The sequence below is a fragment of the Scophthalmus maximus genome, chromosome 9 (assembly GCF_022379125.1).
Source record: "Scophthalmus maximus strain ysfricsl-2021 chromosome 9, ASM2237912v1, whole genome shotgun sequence".
Classification (NCBI taxonomy): Eukaryota; Metazoa; Chordata; class Actinopteri; order Pleuronectiformes; family Scophthalmidae; genus Scophthalmus; species Scophthalmus maximus.
The window spans coordinates 7481715-7500538 of NC_061523.1; the positions used below are offsets into that span (position 1 = coordinate 7481715).

Below are 18824 nucleotides of genomic sequence, written 5' to 3' on the forward strand. Positions count from 1 at the left end.
TGATGTCACACAAACACACTTCACTGCCAGAGTGCTCATGTGTCTGCCTGTCTTTCTTCCATCCTCATCCTCATCACCGCACTCACACACACACACACACACACACACACACACACACACACACACACACACACACACACACACACACACACACACACACACACACACACACACACACACACACACACACACACACACACACACACACACACGAGTGACATGTAGACAGATAAAAGTGCAAAAAATAGGCCTACAAGGGAAACACTTATTCATGCTGCTCTTCTCCAACATATGAGGCGCAAATGGGTTATTGCCAACACCAGCTTCTATAAAAATGGATCAGTGCTGAGTCTGAGGAGAAGAATGAAAAGCTTTGACTTGAAAAGTTTGAACACAACAATAATGTGAATACAAATGTGCATGTCTAATGAATGCGTCTGTGGTGAGAGGGACGGACGGACGGTTTGTTTCTTCTCCTGCTCCAGTCTGCCGCTATTTTAACTCCCCTATACCACAACATACATGAATACACATTTACACACAGCTTAACACACACACACACACACACACACACACACACACACACACACACACACACACACACACACACACACACACACACACACACACACACTACAGGGCTATCTTTGGAGGTAGAGCTATTGTTTAGCAGTGACAGTAATCCTTTAAAGAGGTGCTGTGTTGCAGGCTGAGAATGGATCTCTTTATTAACACCGACGGAGGCTCATTATCTATAAATACAGGCGGGAGCCACTAATAAATCATTTCTCATGGCCCTGATAGAACACTAACCACAAGGCATTAAGGCACCGTGAATGCAAACCACACGCTGGCAGGCGTGCTCTCTGCATGTGTGTGTGTGTGTGTGTGTGTGTGTGTGTGAGTTACACCAAGCTTTGGCAGGCAGGATGATGGGGGCAAGAACTGGGCTTTTGATTGAAATAGCATGTTGTCTTGAGTTCCCATTTCGCCAGCGTTTAAATTACAGTGTCTCAGCTTGGCTGCAGAAAGTCTCTTGGGGTAGGAATAAAGTCAGAGGAGAGAAAATGCTTTTTTTCTTTTACATGCAAGGACGATCCAGATATGATTAGAGAGATGTTGAATGATTTTACCTCTGAAGATTTGCCTCAATCAGTGGCAGAAACTGTTGACGAGTATGTGGATATTCATGTCCACAGGTGTCGTGTCACAGCGTATCACTGGCGATTGCAAAGGGGCCTGGGTTGGATTCCACCAGCTGCATCTAAATCCATAACTATGTTTGTGTGTAAAGATCTCCAAAAAGCTCTGTGTAAGTGATTGTTAGTGACAAGTTTCAAACTACACATTTACCAAATTGCGTTGCACCATTAAATCGTAAGTGTGTTGTCTGAAGTGCTGTCTAACTTCCAAAAAATTGCAGTTTAGTGAAGTGAAACAATACATCAAACCTACAGTTACTGCCAATCCTTTGTCAAGGCAACTTTTATTTTCAGGTATTATTTAGTTGAATTATGCTCAAAAACATATAGAGGCCCCGTCAAAGGCTTCAGTGGCCCCGGCCCTTTTAACAGCCTGGCAGCAGTGTAGAGATATTCTCTTCTAAAGCTTTTGAACAAGACTCAGCCCCGAACCAATCAGAGGAGGGTAAAGTCACGGCTGTCAGTACAGTATGTGAACATGCTTCTGGTCCTCTACATCCTCTACAACGAGGCTTCGGCAGCAGCTACTGCGTTATTGACCCAAGTTCAGCGAAAATGTGGCTTAATGGTTTGTAATTTCTGTTATATCTTGATATTTTTGTGAAATTATTAAAATTAAATAATCACAAATTCTTCGGTTAGTAGGTGTAGACAACCAATCTCTACATAGTAACTAGTTTGAATCTCCCCCCAAGTGAATGCTTACATTATGACCCAGGCAGTCTGTACAACCGGCTGTTGTGTTCAAAAGACTACGTCATTGTAGCATCACAATCTGGAACATCACCTAGTTTGAGCAGCGTATATAAAACCAAAATGTCTGACTTCTGTAAATGTGGGTGTTACTGTCCCATGTAGGTATGAACGGATTTGTATTTATTTTTTCAGAGCAGGTAGAATTTGTGCAGAATTTTGAAATCTTTCAGCATTTTAACAAATGTTTTACAGATTAAATCATATTCCAAATGATCTCTTTCATGCTCAACGCTAAATAAGATATATATTAGCAAGACCGACCAAAGCTATACAATTAACATCCGATTGGTATCTTCTGCAACTCTCAGCCACAATTTCCATCCATCTCTGTTGGAGCAGAGCCCAAACATGGTTCAGTTGGCATTTGAGTTTGAGGACACTGAACTGAAACATATAAAAAAGTAAGTGCTTTAACATCGTCATTGGTCTCTGCTGCTTTCTACTGTTGCTATAACCCAGTTCATAACGTAACAGATCACCTTTTTAACCAGTTATACGTTTACATTTTTTTACTAACGAAGAGCTGGTGAGACCTGCTACAATCCAATGGAGAGGGTCACAGGGTTTCCATGCAGAGAAAAACTGAAATAAAAGGACATCTCTCATTCAAACTAAAGATGGGGGGGGTTCACAGTATTTTAATTCATTGCCAGAGCCACGCTTGTACAGCATGGGCCCTCTTCTCCAGCCTGAACAACTATTGGCTTAAAAGCATACAATCCTTCCTGGATTAATATTTCTTCCATCATTTTCATTCTTCGCTCAGTTCTACCGCAGCTAGAGAGCAACTCGCGCCAGGCCAGACCAGACCAGACTAGCCAAACTCTGACAGTTTAACCTTCATAAGAGGTCACTCCTATTCTTACAGCAGCCAGTCCAGCAAGGCCTCCCCCCGCTTCAGCTCGGGCCAGCTCTGCCTGACCAATCATACCCGATCCAGGCCCATTCTCCATGCAAAGATGGGGGGGGGAATGAGAGGTCCGATTAGGGCCTGCTGGAAGTATTCAGTGTGCAGCCCCCCGCCCCGCCCGGTCCATCACCCCGAGTCGCGGCCCCTTCTAACCGGCCCCACTCCCCTCGGCCCTGTGCTGCTCCGCGTTGTGATTGACATGTGAATTACAGTGTGTGGTGATGATAATAAGAGTGCTAACCGGGGCCAGGCCTGCGCCTTCCAGCCAGCAGCCAATCCCAGCTGGCACGGCCTGAAAGACGACCGCTGCCACCATCTAAAGAGGCAAATAAAAATGACAAGCTAACTGTTAAAGAACTGCTGATTTTTCACATGTTGTTTTAAAAGCTTTTGTGGCACTGCCAGCTTTTTTTCCCCTCCCAACTCTTTCTGTATTTTCTCGTAAATTTTCCCTCCCCCCCCCAACCACATCCAGATATATGAAACCCCTCATTTATCAGGGCAATCTAAAAATAATTCCCTTCCACTGTGGCAAGGCTTTGATAAAAAATATTTGTGTTCAGACTGATTGCCCTCAGTAGGACAAAAACAGATAAAGACGTGTGTGTCTGTGGGGTTCCTCAGCAGCCTCACCACCACATGCACTCCCAGAGCGATGGCTTTCCCCTGAATAATTGCTACCTCCCTTCACCATGCATGTTAACAACACAGAGAGAAGCCCTCAACACATTTCAACCTCTTCACTGAAGTCGGCTAACAATCTGACACTGTGTTTGTGTTGGAGCGCTGGCATTGTTCACTTTCATGCATTATTTTATCCAAACATAATGTACCGGTTACACATTATGGTATTAGGAAATTACACCCTAACACCCCGTGGATTACTTTTCCACCCCTTGACATCCTTCTGGGAAGAACAGTTATCATTCCCCCGAATCTATATTCCCAAATCCCAACTCCCCAAAGCCCCCGCGGCTCCCAGTGCCCCGTTCCATCAGAGCGCTGCTTGGCAGAGCCACCCGTCTGGGCCGTCACTCCGAGGAGCTGACGAGACGGAGAGGAGAGCAAAGATGCTCGCCTGAGATCCTCACATGCAGAGCCTGACTCTCATTATCAATTACGGCTGTTTTTGTTTCTTTTTACCGCAACCATTAACCACACGGTTACTGGCAGTCAGAGAGGGAGCGGGCGAGAGAGAGGAAAAGGGAGACGGACAGAGAGAGAAAGGGCAATTTTCATCAAAAAGAATTAGCTATCCAAACAAGTGAGATAAATGTGCCGTGGAGCCAGATTTGCAGCAGGCCTCATGACAGTGCTGTGGACAGATGAAGATCTATATGTGTTTAATAGGAAGAGGGTGAGTAGCAAGGGATAACTAAAGGCTTAGGAGGAGAAAGAGAGAAAAGAGGGGAGGAGGGAGACGATAATTCACAACACACTTGTGGTGAGAGGAGGAGGGCGCGTCTTGGCGGAGATGTTACCCTCCGCTCCTCTGTTTTCCTCTTGCCCCCGTCCCCTCGTCACCCACCCGGCCAGGCTGAGGCAGAAGGAGCCAGTGAAGGCTGGATGCCGTGGCACATGAGCCATTAAATCTTCCCACACTGTGGGCAGAGAGAGGGCGGTAGTACCAGGCCCCGTGCCCAGGCTCTCCAAACGCTGCCAGCCCCAGAGCCCCAGAGAGCAGAGGTGCTGCACCGAGGGACAGGAAGGGGCGGGCATAGGAATACGTAAAAAAGCTTAAAACAGCATTTTATTTCGTCTCCTTTGGGCGTCACTACAGTTAATCAAAATGCAAATTGGCTGTAATTGATTCAGAAATGTGTTACCCAAGTGCTGACTACGAGCAGAAAGAGAGCACACATGGCACCTCATTTACACCCAATTTAAAGGGGCACCTCCTTAAGGTTGGGGTATAACGAAAGACGGATTGAAATAAAGATCTAAGCAGTAGAGAGCAAAATAAAAAAATATGAAAAATATGTTTCTCAGAAATTACAGTTGTATGTTACCATATGAGCAAATCTTGTTTTTGTAAAACTGTAGAAAACATTTTTTTATCAACATGATCAAAGGTTAACAAACCTGCCCTGTCCCAACATATTAATACTGCATATATTTAATATCCACTGACCGCAGGCCACTGTCGGCCGTAAGCAGGCGCCACGTTCACATCACGCTGTCGCTCACACTTCTTTCTCAACTAGTGGTAACAGTAACGACTGTCCTCCTTGGCTCTTTCAGCCAATCACAGTTACACTAACTCACACAACTTACTGTCGTGTGGCTGAGGTGACTGACAGGCTTCTAACATGTTCACTGACATGGTGGAAAACTCAGTAACTATACATGACAGACCATTTCCCTATACAAGTTAACAGTCAACAGGTTACCCAGTCCAATTGACTATTCTATTTCATTAAAGTATCCAGTCATGCCATAAAATACCAGACACAGCTGCTTAAACATGTCTATGCACTTGTTGCACTTGGTTAAGGTTAGGGACAGGTGCGGTCTTGTTTTTAAAAACTGAACACCCTTGAGGATCTCTTGTTTCTACCTCGGGTACGACCTACAGGAACACACCAGCTGTAGTATTACGGGACCTTTGTCATCATGTTGACAATAGTAAACATGCGGTAAAGGTTGTGGAAACGTCACAGCTTGGTTACATTTTGGCACAAAAACTACTCGGTTAGGTTTTTTTTTTCTTAAAAGATAGTGGATCATCGGCCCATCCATCCATCCATCCATCCATCCATCCATCCATCCATCCCAACCTCCTCTGTCGCTAAACCGTTTCGACTCACTTCGTCCTTTGTTCCAGACATATTGACCATGGCCACCAGGGGCTGCCTAACAAAAACAACGATGGGTCGTACTAACACGATTGCAAAGACAACCGAGTCAAGCTGCAAAAACTCTACACTGCATCTAGATAGCGTCTTTTGTTAGACCCTTCAGGTGTCCTCCAAGCAAAGGTTACCTTGATCACATCACCAAGGGTTTTCGTAGACTTGTCAAAACCCCTTATAGAGCCATAGAAGACATTATCCTGACTATACCAACTGACTGAGTGATAGAGGTTGACCATTGGTCGGTCGGATGGCTAGTGTTTGACATTAGTCACGCCGGTGGTTGGACAGAAAGGTGCGCCGGGGGCACACTCCCTTTTCAGACTGCCTTACTGATTTTTGTGATAAATCTTGAGTCCTTTTAAATAGGCCCTAGCTACTCTCTGTAGAAGATATCGTCACCAGTGCTGCCCTGGGATCAAGAGGCACAACTCTCTCTGCATGTCCTCGGATCAGTGAGTGGCAGAGAGGCGGAGCAGCAGTTTTCTTAGATATTCTGTCATTTCTGACTTTTCCTCTGAGCGATCATGTTGCATGGAAACAAAGTTGAAACCACAGCGCAGCCTTTGTCTTCAACTTGTCCGAGTGTTGGTTTTGTAAAGACGATGCTGCGTTTATAAAATCCGGAATTTGAGCAGCGCAGAGCAGCAGCAGCTTGGAAATGGCTGAGAAGTGACTGCTGGTTGACATGTCGTTTTAATGGGCCGCATTTCAATCACCATTTCACACTTGTTCCATTGTCTCACAACACAAACACCATATTCTGAGTTTCCCTTTGACGTCATTCCATTAGCTGCCTGTCCATTTTCTGATTCATGAAATATAGTTAGCATTACTGGCTCTTATGTGTTCACATGATTTTGTTATGTATGTACTGAGGCCCTTGTTTCAGATTTTTTTTTTCAGTGAAGCTCTTTATTCGTCAAGCTGCTGAAACATTCTGCCCGAGGATCCGAGAGCAGCTGGGTGTTGGTCTTTTAAGGATAAAGCTGTCAATATTTTTCATATTGTCATCTCCCATGAAAGACCAAAAAATTAACAATACTTTTGTGGCTCTCAGCCTATTGCTTCATTCTGAATTTATTGTCACTAAGTTTTTAATATACGTGTCTATATTTTAATTTCCATTAAATCAATGGAGATGGTGATAGGACAGATATGCAGAAGCCAAGTTGCTAGGAAATATTTTGAAAGTGATAAGAACAGAGCATTCAGCTTAAGCCCATGTGTCATGTGGCTCAGTTTTATTAAACAGGTGAGATTTTCCCTCTTTTTCATCCAGACCTCATGGCAGCAGCCAAATAAGGCTGTTCCCTGCATTTCTCTCAATAAAAGTTGATTGGAGGAGAGAGTTTGGATGCATTTAATCAGAAAATCAAGGGTCAGGATGCAAATGTGTCAGCAGAAGCAGTAAATTAACTCCAAAGACATGGAAAGGATGTGATCATCTTGTCACTGACTCTCCAAAAGTTGCTCCCAAAAAACCCAGAGCTGCCAAATAAGCTGAAGCAGTGGACGGACACAGTGAGGATCCCTGCAGAGGAAACCGACAGTCGAAAAGACGCAGTGTACCCCCCCCGGGACAGGGACAAGATGGGAGGTTATGAGGAACAGATGTGACATCACACACACGCACACACACACACACACACACCCTGGAGCTGATGACATGTCAGGGGCAAAGGAATTTGTCACTCTGTAATTGGTTGTTGTAAAAAGCTCTGACTGGTTGTCTCTGTTCTGTCTCTGCTCTCGTGTCTTCGTCCGTGACTTTCTTTCACGTTTACTCTGGATGTTTCCACTACTGTCTATTTACAGTAGAGGCAGTCAGTGACAGAGTGAGTACATAACAAACAGCCCGTGTGCTCAGCTTGAAATAACCCCTAACCATAGGAGGTTTTCAGGATCAAATTTTACACACCGTTGTCTCAGCATGTGCAGTGTGTATTCCAGGTGAGCCTTCATCCAAGAGATCACATCCCATTAGTGCCACAATAAGCTAAGTGTGTCCAGCGTTCCTCATTCAAACACTCCACATATGTCTCAGTGGACGGGTGGTGCAAGTTTGACATTTGGCAGTGAGTGGGCATCCGCTCCGGCAGCCCATGCCCAGAATAACCATCTCGCACATGCGCCCGCGCGCATGCACACACACACACACACTGCTCAGCATCAGAATGCAACTTAAAACAAACCATCAGGGCGCCGTCATATCCACTCAGGACTGAGTTACAGGCAGACAGGCCTGTTTATAAACACACACACACACACACACACACACACACATTAAAGTATGGGCAAGTGCACACATACAGTATAGACAGATGCCTACCATGGGGCTGGTTGTGATTACTCTTTGGGCACCAGCCTGCAGCTACACACACACACACACACACACACACACACCTGTCACTCATCAAGTCAGAGTGAAAAACAAATTATGCAGGGAATAAACAGTAAACAGTAAGTGTTTATATTGAAATAGGGGGGAAAATACCGGTCTAATCCATAAACGCCACATTTCATAAACAGCAGAAGTTCCCTTTAACCAAATGCTCTTCATTCGGAATGTGGCGCACACGAATCCCCCCGCTTCCATCTACTTGGCGACGTTGGACTCACCGCCCACCTCTACGTTCCAATTGCCACGAACCAATTGTTCGGCAATGCTCGTGAATTAGCCCGCGACACGCACATCGACAGCACGCGAGCGAGCCCGCGGAGGAGCCCAGCGATCGGAAAAGCCCTAATTGCAGCTGGTCATCAAACTTCCGCATTAATGGAAACCTGACGCCCGCGCTAAATTGGATTTGAGTCTCGTTTCCGCCGAGCGCGCGCATTGTGCCTTAATAAGAGGAAACACGTGTGCCAAACATCCCCGAACGGGACCAGAACCTCGGGTTTCACATCTTAAAACAAACCAAAATGTTTCTTCCTGTTGTGTTTTTGCAGAGCAGAGGCGAGGCCTGACATCCCATAATCCCTTGACGAAGATTTATGAGCTTCCGAAGACGACGTGGAAAAATAGTCTCTCAGACGTGTGCGGGAGGAAAGTATTTCTATCCCTTTCTACAGTCTTTTATTTCAACAAGAGGCAGCACCGGGCCGGCGCGCACTCAGACAAACACCGGAGCGTTGTTTCTGGTGCGTTTTTTTTGCGGGGTGCACTTTGCTACAGTATACTGAAAGCAAACGACAAGTTGGGAAGGATAAACACAAATCCAGGCCGCGGTCCTGAACACAGGTTATGATGACAGAGAGCATGTGATTCCGGTTGGTCATAGTTCTCCATTTCCAGGCTGTTGTCAGGGATTTCCATCAGCAACCAAACCGACCGTGCCGTAAACACAGCCCTCATTTGTTTTCTCCTCAGAGCAATTATATCGTGTGATTAAAAACATTTTAAATAGAGCCTTCGACGACTTTTATTTGTGTAGAGCGGATCTATTTCATGTCGAGCAGTAATGTAATAATCCCGAGCTGTCATTACTGCCCAGTTCCCCCCCCCCATGTGTGCGCCAAACTCCATCTGATCTCCGCACTTATGAGAACCAGACTGGCGCACACCCTCACTGGGCACCCGCAAAAGAGAGACAGAAAGAAAAAAAAATATATGTAAATATATATCCCACTTCTACACCGGAGGAACGGGAGACAAGAGAGCGCTTTGAGGGAAAAGCCTTCAAATTAATTTAGGAAATGTTAGCTTCAACAAAAATGCAGCAGGTTTCGTTGGAGATATTTCACTCTCCACATGGTCCAAATTAACAGACTTAAATATTTGTGCCTCGACTCCAAGTGCTGCTCCGAAATGTTCATTGTATTTATCTCCCCGCTGTCGAAATGGAGGGAAGCAACATGAGAAACAATCGCAAGGATTATTTCTGCAACAAAAAAAAAAGAAGATACTTAAATTCCTCTTATTTTAATCATCCAACTGCGGCCTGCCCCGTTCACGATATAATGTGGGATAGGGTGTGATTGTCCTTATTACAAAGAAGAACAAACCTAAAATAAAATAACCGTAATGTTCTGCATGGTCACGTCATCCTACAGTGGCACATTGCGCACAAAGATGCTGCTGGATTCACAAAGCCACTGACACCGAGCGAACACTGCAACAAATATCTGCTTGATATAATATCTATACTATAAATATGATCTTCAACTCATTATAGTTACCTTCAACTTCTGGGGAGATCTAAAAATGTTTTCGATAATTTAACTCGTTTCGTTTCAAATTAACTTGATTCAATTGTCTTGAATCAGATGTCCCCTGTTGATATACGGATAAAGAAAACTGACTTAGTTTGCGTTGATTCCAAGTAGATTACACTGGTCAAGAAAAAAAGACTTGACTTGAGACAGAAAGGTCATATTTTTACTCTCGGACTGGGAAGTTTTCTTATTAGATTCAAAATCGGATTCCACGGTCGTGGTAAGGTTGGAAGTTTTTGAGGATGGATTATTTTTGTGCAGCTCAGGCCCATGTGGAGGAATGCCCGCTGCGCTCTTCCCTCCCCTCTCTGTGACGCGCAGAGGGAACCAGAGGAACAAGCCCTCTATACCAGACAGAGAGGAAAGGGGAGACACAGGAACGGATAAAGAAGGACGAGAGGGAAATGTTGTGGCGAGGAGGAAAGGCGTGCCAGTAATCAAGGATTTTGGATGAAGGTGCGCGTCTTGGAGAACACATGGGAACGCATCGGATCAATTACGCAGCGTCACGGAGAAAAGGGTCTCCCTGAGGTGGTGGTGCTGCTGCTGCTGCTGCTGCTGCTGCTGCCTGTTCTGCCCCGTCCTGCCCTGAATGAGTCGGGAGCCGTGTGCGGGACGAAGTCAAAGTTCAGACGGATATAAGGCTCGTGGGGAGACGGGATCTTTGGTCAAGATGCAGGGTCTGAGCTCCCGGGCTCACGCGTTCTCGGTGGAGGCGCTGGTCGGGAAGCCCTGCAAGAGGATGAAAGTGTCGGAGGGACACGAGTCAAGTTCGGCGGGAGACACCGGCGGCGACACGAGCATCTTCACCGGTGAGGCAGAGGATAAATTCGCTGGATTGTCGAGCTGCTTTAACATCCATTCATTTTACGCAAAGGATGGAACACCAAAACGCTCCACCACAGACCCATATTTTACATTTAGTCAGCTGTCACGATTTAATCCGATTTGTTTTTCATATTTACCAGTTTAAAGCCGAGATTATCAAATTACATTTTAGAAGGTTTTGTAAATATTCTCCAAGTTGGCTGCAGTAGCTTTCTGCGTTTCTTCTTCTTTAAAAAAACACTTTCTTTTGGTGAAGCCTACAACTCTTTCAGGGTCAAAACATGGGGGGGGGGGGGGGGGTGTTTTTAAATCATTTGTAATTTTACTTGACACAATGCATGGATGACTTGGCGCTACATGTCACTTATACCGTTCATTTGCACGTTTCAGGCCTGCGCGAGTGTCCGGGCGGCCAGGTGAAGAAAGCAGGTTCAACGCCGCAGCAGCGGCGGCCGGAGGAGAGCTCCTGTGAGCCGCGGGGACAGGCTGTCCGGTCGGGGCCGGAGGAGGCTGGCCCGGAAGGAGGGGAGGGCAAGCCGAGGGAGAGCGACTGCCGGCCGGACAGAGAGGTCCGAGTAGAGCTGCAGGGCTCCGAGCTGTGGAAGAGATTCTACGAGATCGGAACCGAGATGATCATCACCAAAGCTGGGAGGTCTGCCCAAGAGAAACCGTTTCATATTGAAAGATCAGATGCCGGTTAAGGGTTAAGGGTTAAGGTTTCCTTTTCTTACTTTATGGTTTTTGTATCCGTCAGAGCTCCCAAAATATCCCCCCTCCATATCCAGGGGGCGGGAGGAGAAATAACTGTTACTATAAATACTGGGCCCATTCATATGCTTAGGATAATAATTTGTTAAATGTCACTGACAGTCTTATTTCCGTCAACGTGTTTGTTCTATGATTATTTATCGTTTTGGTAATTTCCTGCGTTATCTTGAATTTATCATATGTATTATTTTTTTTAAAAAAGGAGCAGGCCTCAGACTCCGCAACGTGGGCCTAAGCTGCTCAAACCATTTTGACCTCTGAGTCTTTCATTTTTGCACTCCGTTATGTTTAGATGTAAAATGTCCTTCATATGTGGAAATAATAGACAGAGCGGTCATTAGATGCAATGTGGTATTTATTCGTGGACACGTGCGTGTTTGCGGCTCTGAAGTCAGTCCGCAGTCTGCGGCTGAACTTTCGGTTTTACGAATGCGCAAATACGGAGCAGACAGCGCGTGCGGTGCCTTGTGTGTTCATTTGGGGAATGTGACATTATTGTTTGGCTTACATACGTAACAGAGCACGTGATGTGTTCTGAGATTAATTTATATTGTTAAAAGAAAAAGATAATATTGCATTTGGTCAAACTGAATTAAACAATTGTAATTCGAAAGGGGAGCTATGATACACCCTCCAGGACGATTAATTACATTATGAAATCTTGTGACACGGAGATATTCTCGAGTATAGTTCGATTACGTTAACTTTATCTTTCAAAGACAATCGTCTGTGGTCTGATGGGTAGCCACGTGCGCGTGTGTGTTTTTATTTTTAGCTATGAGTTATTAGGACATAACTACTCGCTGAAATCTAGGTTCCGTTTATTCAATTACCTTGAACACAAGCTATAAATCTCGGCAGTGGCGATGCCCTCATGACCCCTCGAGGTCTCTGAACTTCCCTGTGAACTTGGCCACTCACACGCAGGGAAGTTATAAAATATCCGCTGGTCCTCTTTCTCTGTCTCACTTACGGAAGGCTTATTTGTAAGATATACAAATTATAAAAATCGAATCGTGTCAAATTTCTGACCAAGCTCCTGCTCTTCTCCCCTCGCCTTTTGTTTAGGAGGATGTTTCCCTCGGTGCGCGTCAAAGTGCGCAATTTGGACCCGTGTCAGCAGTATTATATCGCCATGGATGTCATGCCCGTGGACTCCAAACGCTACAGGTGTGTGTGTGTGTGTGTGTGTGTTTCTGTATTAATTTATTCTAACTCACTATTCATGTGTTGGTTTATTTTCACACACGTATATATATATATATATCTATGGCCGCGCAGGTACGTGTACCACAGCTCCCAGTGGATGGTGGCTGGGAACACGGACCACTCCTGCATCTCCCCGCGGCTCTACGTGCACCCGGACTCGCCGTGCGCAGGCGAGACGTGGATGCGTCAGGTCATCAGCTTCGACCGGGTCAAGCTCACCAACAACGAGATGGACGACAAGGGACATGTAGGTAACACATCTGTTTGTGCAATGCCGAGTCATTTTTTTCTGTCCAGTATATAGATAATAAAGGCTGGACACTGTATATAGGCCTACAGGTGAGACAGTATAACGGTTGGACATATAGTTGTATCGTTTTAATGATTTACAATTCAACATGTTAAAGGTACATGTCAGATTATTTCTCAGTGTCATTGTTCTGGGAGTTCCTTTAAAAAAATAGTTTGATCACTTGATACTCAAGGAGCACAAGTCAGCAATAGTCCTCCTCGGATTGCTGCCATGCAGAAATGTAACCGTGTCTGTTGCAACATTGGGCGACTCTTCAGGAAGGAAAGTCTAAACGACTCTCAGGGATAAAGGAAGTGAAAATCCTCCTCTGATCAGAGTACATCCTGTAAAAGTTCACTTATGTGCGGACGCCACAGATGTGGAGACCGAGGGGCCTGCAGGAGGCTTTTGACTTGATCCTCCTGTTTATGAAACCACCACTGAATTTAGATCGTACATGTGGAGGATTCATTATTCTGCTGGTGTACAAATGTTGTGGTTATGTTCAAAACCTGGAAACTGGTCCCTTCAGCTCATTTTGGGTTTAAAAACTAATAAACACACACACACACACACACACACACACAAACACACACATACACACACACACACACACACACACACACACACACAAACACACACACACACACACACACACACACACACACACACACATTATATATCTACATTAATTGTACAAAACATTTTACCAATTTGCAAAAATTTGAATAATGATAACAATAAACAGCATAATCCAATTCTCACTAATCAATTTTACTTAGATTCACCTTGATCTGTGAAACATGGTTGTTAATTTTTTTATGGTAAAATCAAATTAAAATCATGTTATTTTTCATGAAAAATTTAACTGTTGTTAATGTGATAAACAAAGGACATTTTATGTTTTTTTGTTATTTGAATTGTTGAAAAGCATATTTCAGTTCTAGCTGTAGTTTCACATAATGGCTGTATTATTTTTGCAACGTATTCCTCACACTGTCTGTTGTCATATTTGATGTACATTATGTTTTGTTATATTAGCACTTTACCTTCAAACAGTATATCACTAAGTGATGTAGACGAAGCAGTTTGCATATTAAAATGAGAACGGAGATTGAATATCTTAATTATTAATTATTTGTAAACTAAAAATGTTGGCCAAACCCACAAACTATTAGATTGCAAACCACTGTGGATACTGTAAAACGGAAGCAATTAGTTGATAAATCACTTACAGTAGTTGATCAAAAAAAAAATCAACTGGGTCTTTGATTAATTGTTGAACAGACTAAACCGTTTAATATTCAAGCAAAAATGCCAAATATTCTGATTCCAGCCTCTGAACTGTGGAGATTTTCGGTTTTGTTGTCCCAGATACTAAAGTTCTGTGCTCAGACAAAATAAGCTTTACTGCAGGAAATCATGATGGATATTTCTTACCGTTGGCTGACATTTTATAGACCAAATGATCAATTGAAAACAAAGACTCACTGATAATGAAAAGAAATGGAGCATACCTTTACAGAGTTCTGAATATGATCTTCATCTCCTGATACAGATTATTCTTCAGTCGATGCACAAGTACAAGCCCCGGGTGCACATCATCCGGCACGACCCTCGGATGGACCTGTCTCAGATCCAGTCGCTGCCCGCCGAGGGAGTGCACAGCTTTTCCTTCCCGGAGACGGAGTTCACCACGGTCACGGCCTATCAGAATCAACAGGTAACACGGACACAGGACCAGCCTGCAGAATAGAAAAAAATACTATATTAAGAAACTGAGGATATAGTCAAAATGTGAAGTTATTTTTTGCATAATTAGATATGAAATAATTAATGCTGGGAATTTGATTTTGCTCATTTACATTCTTTATGTGGCCAACATATTCAAAAAGCAGATGTCCGGTCTTTGTCACCGACACAGCGATCGCTCAGATGATCCAGTCAACAGCTCGAGGACCTTTGACCTCTCGTAAAAAATGTTTTAATCATGAAAATGATGAGGCCCACTCCCCTGTGGTCTGAGCCGGACCGTAAATTGCAGTGTCCCGATTTTCCGCGGGGTCCTTTGCTCGGAGAGGGGGTGCGTGTGTTCTGACTGCAGTGCAGCTGACCCCAGTGCTGGCTACCATTCCTCCAGTAACAGAGCCGTCCGCCGGGGGACTGCCAGCTCTTTTCATCGGGCCTCAGTTTACGATCAGCGAACGTATTATTACAGAAACTCAGTAACGAGCTGTGACCGGGCCGACTGCTGGAGTCCGCAGCCCATTAAAGCACCAAATGAAACTGTACAACGCCCTGCACCAAGAACCCTTTTTGACATGGCTGATCGCCCTGGGTGCTGCCGGGAGATGCAGTCCCTGCGGGACAGCTCTGCCACTCTTTATGCCATGTTGTAAAGCTGAGCTCATTGTTGGGTTAACACGTCACAGTTTGACACCTCCACCCTATAACTCCACGTCTGTCACTCTCACATGGGCAAGATCACGAAACTGAAGATCGACAGGAACCCGTTCGCCAAGGGCTTCAGAGATCCAGGAAGGAACAGGTACAGAAAAAAACTCACCGAGCACCGACACTCGTTTTAGCTCAGAAAGAATTCGGGCCCAAGGGGGATTTAAAGTTCAACCACTGAAACCCGATGCCACATAAAACCTTCAAATGAAGTTGAACTGAGTAGTGCAGAATTTCACACCTCTCAGAACCAATATTTAAATACCTGTAATAACATTTTTCAGTGTTTTTACAGTATATATCGTGTGTGTGTGTGTGTGTGTGTGAGTGCAGAGGGGTGTTGGATGGCTTACTGGAGTCCTATCCCTGGAGAAGCCCTCTCAGCTTGGACTTCAAGCCATTCACCATACAGCTCCAAGGTGCCGTGCTGCAGCTCTTATACATTCTCACCTTTTTGTTTTTTTGTACATCTGTGATTTACGTTTCGGACTTCCTTTTCCAACAGGGAGCTCAGGGCCCCTGACCGGCGGCCTGAAGGGCCTCCTGCCTTTCTCCTCATCCCCATCCCTTCACCCGTTCGCCGTCTCCGCGCTCTCCTGCCAGGATTCCTCCCTCCACACCCTCGCTCTCCCCCTCTACGGCAAGACCTCCATCACCTCGCCCAGCGCCTCCCCGCTGCCCAGCAGGGCCTTCGCCTCCCTGGCAGCCGACCGACTGAGAGGCCTGCCTCCGCCCTCTCCGCTCGGAGACTTCCCGCTCCTCTCCGCTCTGCAGGGAAAGAAACCTCCCCACTGCAGGGACCCCTGTCTTCACGGAACTGCAGGGAGCCCCCCCTGCCTCATCCCCCTACACAGCCCCTTCAGCCCCCAGGGGCCTTCTCTCCTGCCTCATCTCTCTGACACTGCGGGCCCCTACTGTCTGTACCGCTACAGCTTCCCCCTGAGCCCCCAACTCGCTGCTATATCCCGGCACGCCAAGCTAGCTGAAGACACCACAGACTGTCTGCTGCGCCAGTCTCCATGGCACCCGACCACCAACCACTGCCTCTGACAGCTGGACCGCACTTGCAGGCTGTGGCCCATTGAGTGTTAGAAGCCAAAGCTTATTGCAGAGAGGGGCCGATTCCCTTTGAGCAAGACTCTAAGGAGCAACGAACACAGAAGTCTGGGGGAGTTATGTATTTTCAAAAACTATTTTGTACAGAGTGTTGGATTTACCAGCACAAAAACTGATCCTGAAGCAGACTGTGAGAAGTTCCTCTTCAGCTAGACCACAAAAGACCAACATTGGAGTAAACAGAAATGTAGGCAGGATGCTTCTTTTTTTTTTTTTTAAATTTGGGATAGTGGGTCTCTATGGCGCAGCAGACCTAACTGCGTCACTCGCCGTAACAGTGTTACCAAAGAGCATCAGCAATAGGACCCGAGGTATGTAATATAACTGTTGATGAAAACAAGACTGACTGTTAAACTGACCGCAAGTGCCCATTAAACTATTTTTCATATTCTACTTTTTTTGTTCAGATCATACACCAGCATTCAAAACATTCTTTTCCCGTCGATACCATACTGTTTGAACAAAGTGAAAGAGGGACCTTGTTTTCCAGTTGTACTTACCTGAAAATATCGCAAAGTAAACACACATATGTGCTACTGAGTGACAGGAAGTGCTTTCTAATAAGAAACGATACACACACAAAAATCTCCTCCTGGGATATAATCAGTGATTAAGAGGAATTCACTGAAATTGAACAAAAGCGTGTTTTGTGTTTTTTTTTCGAGCCCTAAACTCGGATGAATCCCAGTGTCAGGCTTGGCCGGCCCTGACTAATAACATGAGCTCATCGGGTCTTTTTTGTGATTTGAGAGGAAGAACAACAGCTGCCAGGATTCAGACGGCCAGTTTCCATTCCTGTACTTTATTACCAATAATAGGACTAATCAGAGACGCATGGAGGTGAAACGGTTAGTCCATGTAGAGGCCGTCCTTAGCCACAGTCGGCAACAAGACTGGAGCGCGGCTCCTTGCAGTCTGACATGAACTGAAGCACTCGTCGTGTCATCATTATATTGCAGTCCTCGTTGCAACCCCGTTCCAGGATCAACAGTAAATCAATACTGCTGTGTGTGGAGACCTGACTTCAGGGAGTCACATCTCTCAGAGAAGTGAACGCTGGTGTGCCGTGAGGAACCAGAGCGTCGGATGACGACCTCTCGCTGCTGCGGGTCAACATAATGCTGTGTTTTTTTGCCCATACCAAAGGGGGCACGCCCGTTCAGCCGCTGATGTGATAATTCCTGCCTTCAGCTCAGACTCAAACCCCAGCACCATCCCTCCCTCCCTCCGTCTCTCTCTCTCTCTCTTTCTCTCTCTCTCTCTCAGCAGAGCTAGGAACAGCGGTTTAGGCAAAGCGGGGGGAAATGGCCTGTTTCCCGACAAACGATCATAACCAAACAGCAATTTACTTGTCATGGCCCGAGCATGGCAGTGAACTAATACGCGCTGGACATGGAAATAGCAGGAAGGAGTTAATTGAGGAACTCAGGCAGGGGATGGCCCCGGGTTTCAGCGAGCGGTCAGGTGCGCCATCCAACAGCCCGGCCTTTGTCTGCAGACGGACATAATCTGTGCCGGTTATTTGATACTGTCTGTCATTTCCACGTTGTGGCCCTGTCGGACAATCATTTTAAACTCCCGGCTAATTCCTGATCTTTCAGTTAGACAAATTGCTTTCATACCCAGAAAGAGCTGAACTTTGCACCTGCCAATCTCAGTATCGCAATGCGGACACACACACACACCCACACACACACACCCACAGACACACACACACACACACCCACACCCACACACACACACTTGTAAAGTTACAAGAAATAAGAAGTAAGCGCCTGTCATTATTATTTTATAAATACTATGCTTTATTGCAAGCAGTAGAGAACAGAACATAATGCAATATCATTATTTTTATCAGGGTATTTGTTTGCATTCTTATATTTAATAATACAATACATAATTCAAATAATACAAATGGTGTCTGGTGAAAGAGTCTGGATCAATTTCAACTTACTACTTCCGAAATAGAAGCCACGGTTGGGCATTTCGTGGAAAGACACCTGCAGAGAATTAGACAACAAAACAACAAAAAATTGATCACGCCCTCAAATCTGTACGGCAAATATAAAGCAACAGCATACACCTAACAAGACAGGAAACCATTGACACGGCTAAAGCTCAGTTCACGTTATATCTCATTTGTTTATTCCTTCAAATGCCAAAGTGTAATAATGTCATGAGTAACTTACTTCACTGTTACGCTGTAGTTTGAGATAGCA

The 18824-nt window shown here is 45.3% G+C and overlaps 1 protein-coding gene across 1 annotated transcript; it reads left to right on the top strand.

Annotated features, from left to right (window-relative positions):
* The first annotated feature begins 10223 nt into the window (after positions 1-10223).
* tbx22 (T-box transcription factor 22) lies at positions 10224-17018 on the top strand. The gene is made up of 8 exons (XM_035649011.2): positions 10224-10750; positions 11157-11418; positions 12603-12704; positions 12816-12990; positions 14594-14758; positions 15519-15583; positions 15823-15908; positions 15995-17018. The coding sequence occupies exons 1-8, from the start codon at positions 10531-10533 to the stop codon at positions 16537-16539; spliced, it is 1620 nt and encodes a 539-aa protein (XP_035504904.1). The 5' UTR covers positions 10224-10530; the 3' UTR covers positions 16540-17018.
* The last annotated feature ends 1806 nt before the right edge of the window (positions 17019-18824 follow it).

Coding starts and splice junctions, on each gene's coding strand:
- tbx22 (XM_035649011.2), top strand. CDS start 10,531: ATGAGTCGGGAGCCGTGTGCGGGACGAAGTCAAAGTTCAGACGGATAT. Junction 12,991..14,593: donor AGATGGACGACAAGGGACAT/GTAGGTAACACA, acceptor CTCCTGATACAG/ATTATTCTTCAGTCGATGCA. Junction 15,909..15,994: donor ATTCACCATACAGCTCCAAG/GTGCCGTGCTGC, acceptor CTTTTCCAACAG/GGAGCTCAGGGCCCCTGACC.